We start from the raw sequence: 18,150 nt of genomic DNA, 5'->3' as shown, positions 1-18,150 counted from the left end.
CAATATTCTGTCTCTTTTCCTTTCTGCTGAATCCGGAAAGTTCACAGCTTCTTAGAATACATCTCTGGTTGTGAGGAATAATACTAGTTTCATCACTGAGGTCCCAGTAGGCTCTGAGGCCCAGGCTGGGGATAATATAGACATGGTTGGGTAAGCATGCTATAGGCTTCCCAGTCCTTAGCACATCTTTTCCAGGGGCTAACAGGTACCATTTGCACAGAATCCTGGATGAGAGTTGAAAGCAAAAGCAACCCTGCAGCCCTGTTATGGGGACAGAATCATTATTATGCCACGAGTTGGTGAGAAGGAGCAGACAGTGAGTCCTGAGGTGGTCCTAACCTGTATATGCAAACTGGGAAATTCAACAGGCTGTTCAGCTTGTCCTACATGGAGCATCTATAACAGATGGATCGTTAGGGGTTGCCCTGGTTGCTATGGAGACAGTAGGATAAGGAAGGTTAGGGAACAACACAGCTATTCATGTAACTTCTCATGAGTCCACGTCTTATACAGTGGAGCACCTCTGAGGTCATCTCATTTACTTCTCTGTTTATAGGCAGAAGAGCACCCCTTGAAGCCACACTTTGTTCCCACGGTTGGGCACAGACCATCACAGATCCTTCTTCCCTCTATGTTCTAGAAGGATCATATAATTACTGGCTTGGGTGGCCTGCCCCAAGTGGTGGTGCTGAGGACAACATATTGTCTGAAGCTAAAGGAGATATATGTAAAGATTATCAATACATAGAAGTCCCATAATCATGAGAAAGTTGAAGAAAATGAGTTGATTCCTCTTAAAGATGACTTTGAACAAATTATTTATTCTTGCAAGATAATGTCACAGAAAAGGGATACAAAGGGGGCATTTTATCAGGAGGTCCTCAGGGTTGTTTTGGTGTTGTGAACACTGAGTTTTTTGTTAAGATCGGGAGGATTGGCCAGTTTTCTTCATTGAGAAGCTATTGTTCCCACTGCAGTTAATTATGTGAAGATAGCTCAAGATTGTGTAAGTTCCCTATTTCTCATCACCTTTCACTTCATCTTTTCATCTAAGGACCATCCTTGCCTGAAACAGTTACAGTATGCACATTAAAGTTGTGAATTTCTTTTTTCATAATTCTTTCTCTGTTTATTAGTTGGGATTCTAGTGTGAAGACACATCTCCCCTCCTATTAAATGTTTTTCTGTTCACATTAGCAATAACTGTGGATTCTTCCCCTCAGATTGGTTTCTGTGCTCTTTTTTCTTTTAACGGTTCTTGTCCAAATTATCCAGCCTGAATTAAACCATGAGGAAACATTAGGTACATCCAAATTGAGGGATACTGATAACATAACTGGCCTAGACTCTTGAATACCATGAAGGTCACTGAAGGGCATTATTAGGACTATAGATTAAAAGACTAAAGGGACAAGACAATGTCATAATGTAACATCACATTGGCTCTCAGACCTCAGATTGGATTTTGGACCAGAGAAAGGATGTCACTGTGACAACTGGGAAAATGCTAATAAGGCATGTGTGTCAGATGATATTACTGGATCAACATTAACTGGTAATTACATTATGCTTCTGTACAATGATAATTTTGGAAAACCTAGGTAAACAGGATATGAATGCTCTTTGTAGTACTTTTCTATCTTTTTATAAATATGAAATTATTTCCTAAGTGACCAGTTAGAAGTAACAGAAAATGACTTGCAGGTGGTCTTGTGGGGGTAAAGGATACCATATCAAAGAAAACAGGACGGTTAACGGTCTAGTCATTCCAGGCCTGGCTACTCCCTGCCATATGTCCTATCTAGAGTGATGTCCCTGAGTGGGTTTGGAGCATAGCACAGGTTTGTCTCTTCCCAAAGATACCCTTTATTATCAACGTCCTCAATATGAAAATTACCATTACGAGTCTTGGAACACCTTCTTTTGCTGATACATTCATTGGAAAAATCAATTATAGCCTAATTACCTCAGGAGGTTAATTAGCCTCCTGTAATTTGGGTGTCCTCTGTGAACCCAGCAGCCTGTCAGACCCCAGTCTGTGACTAGAGGCAGGGGCTTCCCTTAGAGCTTACAGAAGCTTCAGCCAGGCTGAGAGCAGACACCAGGCTTTCTAGTTTGTCGTGGTAAGAAGTGTTTGCTGATGACAGAATCTCCCCTGATTTAAGCTCTGGACACCGTAGGTATTGACAGCAGTAAGACATATTGCAAAATATGGGGCTATAAAAGTTTTCAGGCTATAAGTTGGCAGAAACTACTAGAAGAGATAAAGCATAGAGCCCTGAAGACTTCAAGATGCTAGCTGTAGGAGGGGAGGGGCTGAAGCAAGCCCCTTTTACATTTTCTTCCATCCAAAAAGTCAGCAGGCATGGCCCCTGGTCACATTTGAACGTAAGCTCCTACTAAAGTCGCTTTCTGTCGGGGGCAGGGTCTAAGCTGTCACAGAGGCACCATGACCATAGCAGTTTTCTACCCTCCACATCCACTGCACTTTTCTCCACAGACACTCACGTACAAAGCAGCCGCATGCTGCACCTCCTTCCCATGGTCCTGTGTTCAACTCTCTGGAACTTTGGGATCTCACCTTGGTGACTTGGGGGTTGAAGCACTTGACACAGTATCCCTTCACATGGGGGGGTCACTTCTATCTGGTCTATACGAGCAATGGAATGGATATTGATTAAGGTGAAGCACTTCTAATCGTATATTCCTTTGGTAAATCATGAAGAATTTTAAGGTAACTTTGTCATGGAATCTGGGTTCAAAGGCTGGTGCTGCCTTTTATCTGCTGTGTGAATTTGGGACTCGCTCTTTTTCTCTGTGAAATGGAGCTGAGAAAACTTAATTTTCTACAGTTGCTATAAAAATTAAATCTATCAAAGCCAAGCATGTTAAATATCTGCTCCCTGTTCAAACAGTCTATGCAAAGGCTACAACATCCGTTGATTTTAAAGTTTTTGTTTTTGAACTGAGACTTTGGTTGGGTCAGAAAGGAGTTCAAGAAGTTTCCTAATATTCCATGACACAGAAAAGGAGCATGGTTTTGGGGGAAACGGTGCATCAGCTCTGGAAGGATGAGACAGAACAGTTTCTCTCTGGCATCATCAGCTCTGCAGGCCACTGTGGAACCTGCCAAGGCCTTTGTTCTTAATAGAGAACGCACAATTTAGAGTCAAAGAAAAGTAACGGTTATTGACTGGAGATCAGCTGGCAGCAAGCGCGTTAAATATGACTGTGCCTCTCCAGACCCTCGCAGCCAAGCAGCTGTTATTTCTCTCCATATCACCGACTCATCTTCCTTTGCAATTTGCTATTTTGGAAACATAATTTTTTCCAATATAATTAATTACTTTATTTACACCCATGAAAATGCACAAAACAAACTGGGACCAAGAAAAACTCCTGAGAAACAGTATGTAGCTAACATATGGCCTGTCTACTTCTTCGGTTTCCAATTTTGTACCTCTGAACTAATTGTAATTCCCTAAATAGGATCTCTGCTGAGAAACGCCAAAGCTGCTTTCTGAAATGTTCCTTTACCATGGAGTAAAGGTCTTGTCCCTACCTGGCTCAGCCTTCTACCTTGCCCCAGCTGGGAAGCTAGGCTGACTCAGCCTCCTTCATACACATGGGTATACAGATAAGTTTTCCCATCATGCACTGCACTGTGGTATAGACCATACTCCTGTTCTAGACCATTGGCACACACACACAAGATCTCCCATATTTTTCCACCAGATATACCCTCTTCAGGAATTCATCCATAAGTACATTTCTTTCCTATATCCCCAGCTGCCCTTTTTTCTTTAGGAAGCTGGAGACTTACCTCTGTGATCTGGGGGTTGGAGCATTTGACGTTGTGGCTGGACCAGTCAAGCCAAGGGCTAGAAGTGCTGGGGCAGTGTTGGTGGAGGGTACACCTGCGCTCATCACTGCACCAGCCACACTCAAACTTGTGATCAGCCTTGAGACAGAGGCCACAGCTCTCCCGCTGGGCTGCACACTTGTAGAGATGAACTGCAAAGAGAGGGGGCTGTCACGGATAGGCCTGCAGAGGCTCCATCCCATACTGTTTGTAGGTACACAGATCTGCCCCAACCACAGACAACACTGGGCATCACCACCACTGCACAAGCAAAACATGGAGAGTGAATGAGGTGCCTAAGCAGTCATCAGTAGGCACAGCAGAAAATAACGGGTTAAATGTTTCTGCTTCTAGACGGAATCATATCCCTGCTTTAATTGTGGATTCTCTACTTCCCAGCACTGTGACAAAGTATTTAACATCTCAGAATCTTGTTTACCTATCTCTTCCATGGAAATCATAGTTAGTTTGGGGCAGGTTTGAATGAGATGTTATACAGTGAGTGCTTAGCAATGCCTGAGATATACTAGATGCTATTACACACCTATTTTCTTTGAACTCTAACTGTTCTTAAGCGACATGGGCTCATTTCTTCATTGACGGTAAAAATAAAGCCCAAAGGAGACATGTTGACTGTCCCAGCTTACTATGGGTACTGGTTTGAAGCTTGCTGATGGTGGGCCCTGAGAAGAGAAGAATCTCAGTTGGCACCCTGGAAATGGTGTGTGTGTGGGAACAGAGTCAGCTTGTGCTCAAAGAAAGCCCAGGTGACTGAGGTAGGAGGCATGCTAGCAAGGAAAGAATGACACAACCCTATTCACAGCCAGTGTAGATGAAGAATGTGTCCTCAGAGAGGACAAACTAGGGCTTGATAGGTCACATGATCGTTCTGCAACTCTTTTGCTTTGAATTTTCTCTAACTGACTTGGAGACCCTAGGGGAACTAGCTATCAAGCATAGTTGTACCATGAGCCTAGGGTTTAGTCCTTTCTTGTTAGTGCTGGGAATTTAGAGCTCCAAGCGAATTCTCCAGATACATAAATCTCCTCATGGATTCATCTTCCAAAAGTAGATACAACTGTAACATGTATAGACTGATATTCTGTTATCATTACTTAATAACTAGAATGTAAACTCTCTTCCCAACATCTATATTCAATTATACATTGTAAGTCATCTAGAAATGATTTAGGTATTTGTGGTTAGGTGTAGATATTATGCCATTGGGTGTGGGTATTCTAGGGGTTCCTGAAAATAATCCCATGGTGGATACTGAGAAATGACTCAGAAAGTCACTTCTCATCTTTTCCAGCCAAATTATCTTAAGCTTTTGTGACCTATCCGTTTGCCTCTGCTGGAGGTCAGGTGCATGCCCCAGGGGAGAGGCAGTTTTCATTTTCCCATAGCACTCCCTGACACCTCTGTTCCATTCAGCTTCTCTGTCCAGATGCACAGACCATTCACTACTCTAAGTCCTAAGTACTCTTATGTCTGTGGTCTCCAAGGCACAAGACAGGCAAAGACAATCTGAAACTGAGCAAGTACTGCTGAGGCATTTATAAATCTGGACCTTGTAGTCTTTAGCCATAAGCTCTGCAAATCCTCAGCAAGACCTTAAGTATTGGGCTTCCTTTTCTTTAGGGCCTGTGTGAAGACACTAAGATGTACTTTAAACTTGCATGGTTCAATTAGAAGCACTAGCACTAGAACTTGGTTTGCTAAGTTGGGGAACCTGAGCACTTAAACACAGTATCCCACTGAACCCAATTCATGTCCAGCTTTCTCTGACACTAAGGATCTAGTAGAAACATGAGCGAAGGCAGGAGGAGGCTGCTCGGGCACCTGCAGAGCCTTGTAGATGTCAGGGGAGTCTGATGTACCTGTCTGGCCATTTTCCTCCAAGTTCTGGGTGCAACCTCTAGGATCTAACTGATCTAACTTGTCAAAGAACATATCTCTTATTGTCTAGTGGTGAAAAAGATCTAGTCTAGGAGCAAGCAAACACAAACTACCTGTACTGAAGTCTGTCTTGCTATGTAGGATTTTAATGGTGTTAACTGGGACAAGAAGCTGTATTCCACAGATGCTGAAGCACCTTCAGATTTTGCCATTCCCTTAACTGACCCCCTGATGCCCAGGCATGACCCAGGAGTTGAAGCAAAGGCTAATGACAATTTCATTTACTTGAAGCATAACAGTATATATGGCTCCTGATGGGTGAAGGGCTTCAAATCCCACCCAGAGCCCAGCAACAGTGGCAACAGGTCCTCATCTTGGTGTGTACTAACTTGCAGGCCTTCTCTAAAATCAGACGGTCTCAGCACTTACTATACGACTCAGCTTCACCATCCATAGGATGAAGCACACATTTAGAGTTACTGAGATAAATAATAAAAACAATTCAAATAAATTACCTAATGAATAAGTTATACGACATGTGTTCAGTAGTTGGGTCATTCTGCCAGGACCTGCTTTCTAGACGAGTGCAATGAGAACCTACAGAGCAGGAGCCTTAGAGTTTCCCTCCTGCCAGCCCCCTTACTGAGCTTCTGTGCTCCAGATGTGAGCCTGAGTCTCAGAACTAGATCACAGACATATAAGCCTTCTTTGTGCTGTCTCAGTGACCAGGGGTGAGGACAGGGGAAGGAAAGCCTGCATGAAAGCAATATCTCCATTTCTAGGGAAGCTGACAGGACACTCTGCCTGCTGTTTTCCTAGGTCAGGTTGTATAGATATTTCTAAGCTACCAGGAGCCACAGAATAGTACGGAAGAATGGGCAGCTGCTTGGCGGATGTTCTGGTTGTAATAAAATGGGGTTCCCAACAGGACTCCTCTGATGGCTTCAAATGTTGCTTTAGGAGTCTCTGAAGAGCTCTTCTGGCAGAGGGAGTGTGCTATTCAAGGCACAGCAGCAGTCTGCTCTGATCTCTACAACACAGCCTTTCCCAAGGTCATGAATAGGCCAAACTTGCACCCAGAAGTAACTGCTTACCTTTCAGGTCCTGAGGGTTGTCAATGATGAAGTTGCCATTCCACACCACAGCAAAGTCCACTGCTAGGTTGCTGATGTCCATCCCATCATACTGGTACTGTGGGGAGAGGACAGGAGTACACATTACTCAAGGCTGTCTGTCATAGGAAGCCAGCGTGCAAAGCAACTCCTCATGCTGCCCAAAGGGACCCTATAACACCTTGTTCCTGACTTGAGTCAGTAAGGCCACCAGGAGCTGGCCTAAGGCTCTGGCTTCACCTTCAGTTCTTTCTGAAATCTGAAAGAGCTCAGGTCTCCATCTCTACCCCTTTCTCCTGCTGAATCCATCAGCTCTAAACACACTTGATGAAGGCTCTCCCTGTGTACTGGTTGAGTCTGTATCCAAACAGAATGCTGCTTTCTCCTTACAACTGCCACCCTTTCGGCTTACCCCTGTTCATTTAAGTCTAGCTCTCATTCATCCTCCCCGTGTCTGTTCTTATTTCCCTCTCAGTCGTCCCCACCCCCAGCCTTGGACTCCTGATATTGCCATTTTCTGTCTTTAGTCTGGCACTTCCCAGGAACTACAATGCATTCTTTTGTGGGTCCTCTTTTAAGGACTTAATGTCCTCACTGCTCTCTCACATCTACATATACAGGGGATGTGGCAACGGATGTAGAGTGGCAAGCTGGTCTCTCAGGTGTATGTGACGAGTTTTTGATGTGTTTGTTTGCTCAGGTGTATGTATGTGCCTTATGCATATGGAGGCCAGAGGTTGAGGCTGGGTGTCTTCTTTCATCATTCTCCCAGTTTCTGAGATTGGGCTGGAGTTCGTAGATTTTGCTAGACTAGCTGTCCAATGTGTTCCAACAATCTTCCACCATTTCACCCCAGCACTGGGATTATAGTTGCCTTTGTGATCAGCATTTTATGTGGGTATGGGGGATCCAAGTACAGGTCCTTAAGCTTGGGTGACAAACCCTGCACTGACTGTGCTATCTCCCAGCCTCCTCCTCTACCTTGGCAGATAAGTTTTACTTGGATTAGTGTCTAATCCAGAAAGTGCTCACATCTTCTAGGGTATCCCAGAGCATACCAGAAAAAAAATCCCTAGAGAGGCTAAGTCTTCTGTTCCTCTGACCTCACAGAGGACCTTCAAGCCCTTCACAACCTCCTGGGTGGCTAGTCCCTGCGGCACCCTGTTAAGTCTCCTGGACAGTCCCTCTTTATGGCTGCCCATTTCTGACCATGGGCACTTAGCTCTGGAGGGCATGTCACCATTGCTATCTTGCCCAGCCTTCCATTGCGTTCTTCCTTTGTTGTGCTCTCTTTCTCAGTCTGGCTTCCTGCACACTTGGCACCGATTACAAATTCTATCAAACGCGTGTGACCCCAGAATCTGACAGCTCCCTGATAAGAGGCCTAGATTCTCTTTATCTCTCCCAGGCGAATTAGCTTCCCTCAACACCTCTGTCACGTCCCTCATCTCTGAGCTGACCCCCCACAGTCAGAGACAGGGAGTTGGAAGATAAAAGATCTTCTCTGGGCTGAAATTATAATTAAACACCTTGTGCTTTTTCTGTCCACCATTCTGGGAAGGTTTAACCCTTGTAGCTCCTGAAATGTTGCATCTCCTTCCTCTCCTCCTACACTTTTCTGTCTATCCTCATGCATACCACTGTCCTAATACATTGCATAGGGATAGAATGTCGGGTGGGGTTGATGTCCTTTTGGCAGAAGTTTTCCCAATAGCAACAATGTGTTCTTTAACTTCAGAAGGAAGTTCAACTTCTGCCATTAGGGTCTTCTTTGAGGGTTCTCTCTTCCGAGAACATGGCTCACTGGCTCAGGGTGCTTACAGGTTTCTCTGTCCCTGGTAATGTGGGCGCTGCCAGTGATCCTACATGATCTAAAGTCTTGGCATATGTGTGAGCTGCTTACCGAGCTATTTTGGCACTGCACACTGGAACTGTTGAAGCGCAGGGCAGGGACTCGGTGAACAGCCCCCTGGATGTTGAGCACGCACTCATAGCCCCGCTGGCCAGACTGGGGCTGGGGAAGGTTCCGGGCCTTGAGGGTGATCGGTTTCACTTCTCCAACTGGGATCAGAATCTCCTCTGTGGGCACAAGCTGGGGACAGTCCTAAGCGAGCAAGCAGAGACCTTCATTAGTTCTCAAAGTTGAGCCCAGATAGAGGCAGAACCTACAGCCAGTTAGAACCTTCCTGTTTCCAAATTAACCGCCCAAGAGAAGACCTGCATCTTTTTTATGGGACATGTTGAATCAGTAGGCAATGAAATCTTTTCTTCTTACTGGGCTTTGATTGTCAACACCATTCCACATGCCACCCTAATCTTGGGGGTGTGTATTACAATTTAGGAATTGACTTCCAAACACCAGTATGACAAACTGTGGGTTTTATCTCCGGTGAGTAATTGTAAGAGCCTCCGTGGGTTTGTGGGTTCGTGTCCTCAGCTCAGAGACCCCACCTCTGGTTTTATCTGGCTCCCCAGCCCATTGGCCATTTGCATTGTCTGATGCCTGAGACAGCTGTTATCTACAGCTTCAGTGTCTAAGTTCCAGCTGAGCTAGGCTTCCCAGGAGGGGGACCAAGTACCCAACCCAACCTCCTGGGTGTGCTCTAAGTTCTAGCTCTGGCTTTTTATCTCATTTCATTACCATGTGTGAACACTATGCTGCTTTGGAAAACAAAAACCAAATAGAGAAATGTAGTAGGGAGGGGCCATGAGAAGGATGAGAGAGAGAGAGAGAGAGAGAGAGAGAGAGAGAGAGAGAGAGAGATATCAATTTTCCTCGCTTGTGTGGAGGCAGAGGTCCAACACTTTATGGATTGTTGACTTCTTCCTCCCTACAGGAAAGACTGGAGTCTTGTTGCCTTCTCTGCCCCTTACAGGGGGGATGTGGAAACTCTTCACATGCAAACATGTCTAATAGCCAGGGATCAGCTAGAGAGTTCTTGAAGGAGGCTCCAGCTTCCTTGTCCTCTGGACACTCCCTCCTAGAAGGACTTGGGAACATGTTGGGGCTCATGTGGCTACAAGGCTTACAGAGGGTACTCTCAGGTATTTGCTGCCTGAGTACCCATACTACTGTACTTTCAGCTTCTTTGTGTGGACATACACAGTCCCTTCTTTTTTTAGTCCTCCTCCTCCTTTTCCTCTTCTTCCTCTTCCTCCTCCTCCTCCTCTTCCTTCTTTCTTTTTTTTTTTTTTTTTTTTTTTTCAAATTCCAGCTGCAGAAACCCCTGCCCATTCCTGTACATCAAAGTCTGGACATTCTGAACACAGAGTTCTGTGGTGCTATTTCTCGTACTGACACCAAACCCGGGCCTTTGTGCATGCTTTTCTCCCTTCCAAAGACTGACTTTTATCCACCACTGCCATCTTCCTCCTGCCCTCCATTCCACCTCAACTTAATCAGATAGCTGTTGATCAAATGCCCAGCCTTCCAACTTGGCTCAGGAAGTCTGGCCAGACCCTTTCCTGCACTGGCTTCAGGTAGAACTCTAGGTATTGCCCCATGTTTGCCCTGAATCCATGGAGCCACAACTCCTGTGGAGTATTTATTTTATTTTATTTTTTATGGTCTGTGATCATCTCAAGGACTGAGCCTGAACCTTTCCACTCCACATTCTAAGTCTTCATCTTATGTCAGATGTATAGTGGGTACTAAGCTATTGTTTGCAGGAGGGTGAATGTAAAGAAGAAAATAAAGTAATATACACAAGAATTTTTTAGTTTCTTTTTAATTCCAACATTGGAGACTGGTAAGTGATAAGGGAGGCTTGAGAAGCAACTTGATTCCCAAGCTAGGAGTACAGATGGCCATGGTTTCTGGAGCTCCAGAATTAGCTAAAGGCACAGACTTATCTATTCAGGAGTGTGACCATTTACACACAGCTGGAACCTGAGGAATTTCTTATTGAGACCTATCTGGGAGGAATAGAAAGACTCCAGGGTAAGCTGGGCCACTCCTGCCTGCTAGCCACTGCATGGGAGGACTCCAGCAAGAAGCATTTCTCTGAGGGACTGGATCAGCTGGAATACCAGAACAGATGGGTCGCAGTTCAGGTGCCAGGTGTTCACGCTGCTGACTCATAAACCTGTTCTTTACTGCCCTTTTCCTTTCATCCCCTGCAGGCACTTTTGACAGAGCCTTCACAGATTCATAGCCAGGAAACCCAGGCATCCCACTAAGAAGAAGCATATTCAGTCAGCAACTGAAAATCTAGCCACAATCTAACAGCTTAGAATTCATGATAGAGGAGATTCTAATGTATAACGTTTTGTGTGTGTGTGTGTGTCTCTGTCTGTCTGTCTGTCTCTGTGTGTGTGTGTGTGTGTGTGTGTGTGTGTGTGTGAGAGAGAGAGAGAGAGAGAGAGAGAGAGAGAGAGAGGGAGGGAGGGAGGGAGGGAGGGAGGGAGGGAGGGAGGGAGAAAGGCAGGGAGGGAGAGGAGAAAAAAGACACACAGATTTGGAACCAACTGCTCTAAAGGACAAGTTCTTGTTTCTCTAATGGGTTCAGAAAACAAATTTAATTTTAAGGAGGCCTAGACTCCTAAATATATGCTTTTGAAGGATGATGTCTCAGGTCAGCAAATAAGACTGTAGAATCCTTTAAACTTTTAATGACAAAAATCTTCCTATAAATGTCCCTCAGTATCCATGGATCCCAACAGCCAAGAACCAAAGATATTTGAAAAATAAAAGTTATACCTGTATTATATACAAGGTCCCCACTGTGATTATTTCCCAAATAAAGAAAGCAGCTACTCATACAGCATTGATACAGAGTGATAGATTCTGAATAACCTAAAGATCATTTAAGGTACAGGACAGAATGTGTATGGTTTGATGAAAACATCTCACGGTTTAGCAGAAGGGACTTGGTATCTGTAAAGGGTTCTGGAACCAGTCCTTGTCCCCTATGGCTCTGGAGGGATAATAATATACTCGATGTACATCCAGCTTAGAGGTTGAAAAGTCACAGGCAGAAGTTATATATAAGTTACATTTTTCAAATAATAGCCTAGAACTTTAGAAAACGTCCCCATGCTCTTTTAGGCCTTTTAAAACTAGTTTTAAAGACAATGAACAGGCTCTTCCCTAATGCCTAAACATGCTCCAGATTGGCTTAGTAGCAAAAGGATGCGTTGGGCTTTGCTTATTTGGCAGTTGTTCTGGGTCCAGATAGAAAAGGGCTTTTCTTCTCTTCCCAAAATAGAAAGAAGTGATTGGCATTCCAAGCACACAACCTGCATCTTTGGCAACAAGAAAGACGTAGACCTGGTCTGTGAGATGGATCCATGGGATCATAGCAAAGGGCAGGAGCTTGGGATAAAATGACTATGAGAAGACCAAGGGAAGAGGCAAGAGAATTGGCCACCAAGAAGTCTCAGCAGTGTTGGAACTTCAGTACATCTGGGGCTTTGGAAGATGATATGTTCCATCTGAAGTCATTCCTAGGCCACTTGTTTCTATGTATACACACACACACACACACACACACACACACACACACACACACGATGGAGTGAAAGAAAGGAAGGGGGAGAGCAAGGAGAGAGGGAAAGAGAAAATGTTTGTCCTAAGGACAAGAAAGCTAATAACCATAAAACTTTTTTTTAAATGTTAAGATGTTCATTAACATTCTTAAAATACTTAAGGCCTCTGCTGGCCCTGCAGACTTTCCAGTAACAACTTTAGGTCATCTTATCTCCTCTGTCTATCTATCCCCTATTGGAGCCAAATCTTCTCAGCAGGTGTCTCAGTTTAAATGAAGGTAAACAGATGTCCTGTTTGAGAACAACCAGGGCTGGGTAAGAGGCAGGGCCAGCCATAGCCTTGCTGCCCACTCAGTTGGGATGGGACCCCCCTGATTTTGTGCCGGGAACCTGTTAGTCCTCAAAAGGACTTCTTCCATGTGGAAATGGCATTATTTTCACCCACTGGACTTCAAAGAGTGAGAGTAGCCGGCGTCCTGGGAAGCTAATCGGATTTATTTGGTTCTATCTTTCCCTTGGGATGGGTGTAAAGAAGATATTTATGTATCTACATCTCACTAGGCCTGTTCCAGCTGTGGGGCGAGATGCACTTTCAAGGTTGATGGCTGTACCTATTCCTGTGCATACTACCTGCTAACATTGTGTTGCAGGGAGAAAGAGGTTTAGGTAGTCTTCAGAAAGCTGGAGGGAGGGCTCTGACTGGGAGAGGGTGTGGAAAAGATGAAGCTCAGCACCTTCAAAGGCCTTGAGAGATGATCCGAGCGAAGCTCTGCTTCTTCATGAACAAAATGGTGTTAGTAACACCTAACAACTAGATTACATGAAAGAGGGTATGCAGTGATTGTGTGGTAAGAGGCTGGGCCAACAACTGTTAATATTTCTTCTATATGTACATATATGGCATAATCAGGAGCTTCAAGCTGTATTCAAAGCCACTTGGACTGAGTTCGGACATCAGTGTTTGTTAGACCAACCATCAGAGGATACAGAGCTTCAGTTTTGTCTGTCACAGAATGAGCTTAATAAATAGCCAAGACCAAATGAGATTGATTCACAGATAAAGGTGATGCACACATGAAAAATGCCCTATAGATGTAAGCTACTATATTCCTGTTTCAGAATTGTATGTGCTGTGGCTCAACCTATTAGTTCTTCCTTGTCAGGCCCAAGCATATTGGCCCAGCAGCTTCTGGAAGGATGTGGGTAGATAAACATCTGAAAAAGGCCCTCTGACTTTTCCATTGGAAGTTTTTCCATTTGTGGAGATAGATTTGGTGTTCATCCAGCCACAACTGAGCCCTCATGACCAAAAAGCAAGGGGCCAGATCAAAGTCATGCCTGCAAACATAATGGTGGCCATGGAGACCAACATGCTCACAGGCACCGATTTTCTGAGAGAGCAAACTAGTCAGTTTTTTGTGGATGCTGAATTCTCCATAGCCTTGGGCAATGCCCCTAAATTGTTGGCATTCTGGTTACTACAGATGTCAAGTAAGAGTTATGTGAAACCGCATTCAGCTTAGAGAATTAACTGAAATGCCATCTGTCAATGGTTCTCAATCTTCAGCGTCATCTGGGATAGCACCCAACAATTTGAATTTCTAGCAACTTTGCAGGTGATGCTGATGGCACAGTCCTAGGAAGGCTCACTGAGAACTGTGCCACAGGTGCAGAACTCTGAACACATGAGGCGTGACCGCCGCAGTGCTGCTAATCGGTGGTGCTAATTGGCAGTGCTAATCAGTGATACGTTGCTTCCACCAAGTATACAGGCATGGAATTTTGATTCAAATTTGGAGGAGGGGCTTGATGGAATAGGAAAAAAGATATTCTAGTAACCAAAAACAAAAGAAAGATATATAAGGATTTACAGCCCCTATAACAACTTTACCAAAACTGGACAAATGCACTAAAACTTTGGGAACAGGGTCACCTAAAGCAGTGCTTTGAACAGAAAAAAAAAGCTAAGCCTCGAAGCCATTGATCAGGAAGGAATGTGTAGTAAAAAGATTCGGTTGTTTTTTAGGACTTTGAGAAAGTGGCCCTGGCCATTGTGCTGGGAAACTACCCTCCACTTCCTTTGCTGAGTCAAGCCAGCAGGATAGATTCTGAGCTTCCTTCACAGCCTCCATTAGGTCCTGGTGCTATGCCAATAGCCAGCATGCATGAGGAGAAGAGCAGCTCCCTTATAATCTGATGGGGAGATAAAGGGGACAAGAACGATGCTGCTTTCCAACTCAAGGCACAGACACCAAAGAAGGAAAATTGGACTGAACAGGGGATGGAAACCCCTGGGTTTGCTCCCAAGATCTTTTGGTGATCACTGAATCCTGAGTAACAAGGAAGCAGTGGCTTCTCTCTAGCCAGCTCTCTGGGACTTTCAAATCTTTCACTTGCCCAGGAGCAGCTATGCGTCAGTGGTTCCTTGTGGCGAAGGGGACTGGGCCTGCTTCCAATTAGCCCTCTGGGGCTCAGCCTCGGGTCTCTCCACCATAGTTTATTTGTCTTGCTCTCTGTGACAATCTGCTTGCCCTTGCTCCAGCTGCAGGTCACCCTCAGGCTTGGCTCTGGATCTCCATCTGCCTGTTCGGGTGGCCTCCACAGATACATTGTTGCTCTTTGTCCTGATCTGCACTAGCCCCTCCAGTTTTCTCTTCCAGTTTCTGAAGGAACTTCAGAACTTGGGCAGCCACAGTGAAGGTCCGTTTCTGAGACAGAGAATGCTAAGCTTCCACTGCCCAGACCGTAGCTCTTCTGTAGTGGGCTTGCTTCCCAGGACACTTCCTTCATGGTCTCCCAGGCTATGTTAACCTCTGCCCTACACCTTCAGCACTTATGCCCCCATCCCCAAAAAGACTAGTTTCAAACTCCCATAGACTCCCAGGCCTAGAATTAATTCGCAGTGTCCATTAAGATCAGCGTGGCATTCCATCGTGCCCAATGACTAGAAAAGAATGTTTTCTAGATTGTCCCAGAGACTGGGTCCCTGGATCTGTCATTCTGAGGCAGCTGTGGGTGGGTCTATCTTAAAACCTAGTTATAGGGCCATCTAAAAAAATAAGCATTTTTACTTTCTTACTGCATATAATATATACCATTTCATAAAGGGTGAATTATTGAATGCCATATGTACCTATTTCAATACATGTCAAGGTCTATTTTATGTTTAGCCATTGATGCAACCAGCACAACTGTAAAGATTGGCAGGCCCAAGAAATTCATCCAAAAAGTATCACTGACAGGTAGCTCAGTCAACATCACTTAGACTTAGGTACAGAGGTCAGTAGCTGTTCACCATTTACCCCTGTGTGTATACTCTACAAATGTTCACTGGTAAAGGATTGGGATTTACAGATAAGATGTGGTCCGTGTTTTCAAGCAGAATATAGCTTAATACAGTAGAGAGATATATCTGGAAAGGCTATATTAGAATATGAAAATGCCATGGCCACTCATTAATATCTGCAAGTTTTTCTAAAATATTGAAAAAGAGGATCTATCTCTCTCCTTCTCTCTCTGTCTTTCTCAGTCTCTCTCTCTGTTTCTGTCTCTGTCTCTTTCTCTCTCTCTGTGTGCGTGCTAAGCATACAAGGTCTTAATTGTCTAGTCCTAACTGGTAACCCTTGGGCATGAAAAACACTAGACAAAAGAAAGGGAAATTGAAGAAGCAGGCTTCATGGAACATATTGGGGGAAATGTGAGAGAACCAATCAGTGAATAATTACTAAGTGGAATACTCACAGTAAAGATGAACAACATGAAATCTCACTGTGTCAATGACAAAGGCGGGCCAGACTTCTGGAAGGAGCTTCAACTAGATAATATAATAGGACTTTTGGCAATGCTTGGTGCTTTTTACTAGCTGGATTTCTCTCTGTCTCCAAGGCCACCCACCCAGTAATACATTAGAGTCAAAGAATCATTGAATTTTAGAGTTGGAAGAAAAGTTGGCATGAAAAGATGGTTGAGAGTGAATGTTCTATTGAAGCACAGTAAGTCTACAGCCAAGCAAAGGGCTAGGCTCAAAGAATAGACAGCATTCATTACACTCTCTCAGACTCTCTCTGGAGTCTGTTGGGTATGCTTCCTCTGAGCTCTTAGTCTCAACTAACAGTCACCTTTACACTCTTAACTGCAGACTTAGCAGTCTAGCAGATAGAGCCTCTGCTGGGAGGTCACTGGCTGCTACCTTCTTGACTTTATAATATCATTTATTTATAACATGAAGACTCTCTGATAAGGTGACCAAGCTGGGCCAGGATAAAAGATGGTTAAGTCACTGGACAGACGATCTGCAGTGCAAAGGAGCTGATTTTCTGGGATTGCTGTCATGCCAGAGAGAACTTTCTTACCTCTGAAACATTGATCCTGCCTTCCTGGAAGGAACAGGTGGTGGGGTCATGTGTGCAGAGGTTTCGGTACTTGCACCAATGGCAGCGGAAGGCGCTGTTGACACAGGACAGGCACCTGCAAGGAGGAGACAGTAAGAGGGCCAGCCACGCAGGCCTTCCACGCAAGAAGGCTATTATCCTTACTTCCTCATCTCACTCTTGGGAGGGTAGAGTAGTGGAGCATACTCTAGTGCTGATAACTGTGGATTCTGCATCTGAGATGTTCATGTGGGCAGACAATTAGGGATACACTGGGACTGCAGTGAGAACGACTTAACGTGTAAAACAGTAGTGTGCTAGCATATAAATTTTTAGGGATTTTGCAAGCTAGAATGTCAGTCTGATGGACTGAAATCGGCTATGGTGGAAGAATTTAAATTATAGAAATTGGTAAATACTATGTGTTATGCTTCTAAAAGTCTGATCGCTGATGGTTAATACCGGCACATTTCTTATCAGCCAGAGTAGCTTTAAGAGCACAGAAGCAGAAAAGGCAGATCTGATTATAGTCTTGCTTCTGCTGCCAACACTGATGTCAACTCTGAGTAATTCACTCGCTTCATGCATTGAAGTTTCTTCATCTGTCTGTAAAAAACATTCCTGGGTAGTCCACAGGTGTCAAGTGAGATAATGAGCAGGGAATGGGTTTGGAAGGAATAATGTTAAGTGTGATTATTACTTTGAAGAAGTTAAATCACCAGTTATTTCATCCTCTTAAATAGCATTTGAGTATCAGTGATTTGGTTCACAGCACCTGTGTTACTGACCTTGGGAAAGTTACGGTATGCAATGATGACTTTGCCCCATATCTCTAGTGGTCCTCGCATGGAGCAATAGCCTATGTCTAGGGCATAAACGTTCTTTCCAAAGAGAGCACTTCTTCCTCTTTGGGTTCACCTGGAGGCTCTGTGTGTGTGCCGACCACTGTCATGGGAATGTACTAAGAGTTTTGGCCTTCCTCCTCCTCAGCTTCTGTATGTAATAATTCAGTGTAGCTCTGCCTTTCAGAATTATACCAAGCTGTTAAAAACAGAAACAGTTCTGCAATCTGGCGCCACCTGGTGGGGTTTGTATTAAGTCTAGGTGGTAGGGGCTTCCATCCAGGGGTCTCAGACTAGAGTGAGGTGTGATGTGTATGAGGGGACTTGGTCCATACACACCCCAGAAAGGATTCTTCTCTAATCATGCACACCCCAAAGCTAATCATGTCTAAAATAACTTTTTTATGAGTTTGAATCAATGCTATTTCATGTACTCCATCACTGATATATTCTTAATAATGTCACATGATTCAACAAGTAAATAATAAATATTGACCAGGGTGAAGGAGATGATGTTGGCTGAATGCTAACCCGGCTCTTCCACTGGCTGGTTTTGTCACTGTCTTTGCAGCCCTTAT

At 44.4% G+C, this 18,150-nt stretch overlaps 1 protein-coding gene across 1 annotated transcript in view; it reads right to left on the bottom strand.

Annotated features, from left to right (window-relative positions):
* Positions 1 to 18,150, bottom strand: part of Plxna2 (plexin A2) — a 201,638-nt gene that overhangs the window by 50,446 nt on the left and 133,042 nt on the right. Inside the window, exons 9-12 of the mRNA XM_050148182.1 lie at positions 16,713 to 16,827; positions 8,777 to 8,977; positions 6,856 to 6,952; positions 3,824 to 4,014 (exon numbers count right to left, since the gene is read on the bottom strand). Of these exons, the coding sequence (XP_050004139.1) occupies positions 3,824 to 4,014; positions 6,856 to 6,952; positions 8,777 to 8,977; positions 16,713 to 16,827 (604 nt within the window). The remainder of the gene's footprint in view (positions 1 to 3,823; positions 4,015 to 6,855; positions 6,953 to 8,776; positions 8,978 to 16,712; positions 16,828 to 18,150) is intronic.

Source organism: Alexandromys fortis, unplaced genomic scaffold (genome assembly GCF_014885135.2).
Source record: "Alexandromys fortis isolate MF-2015 unplaced genomic scaffold, M_Fortis_MF-2015_v1.1 scaffold_62, whole genome shotgun sequence".
Classification (NCBI taxonomy): domain Eukaryota; kingdom Metazoa; phylum Chordata; class Mammalia; order Rodentia; family Cricetidae; genus Alexandromys; species Alexandromys fortis.
This window is presented reverse-complemented; position numbering and strand designations above follow the sequence as displayed.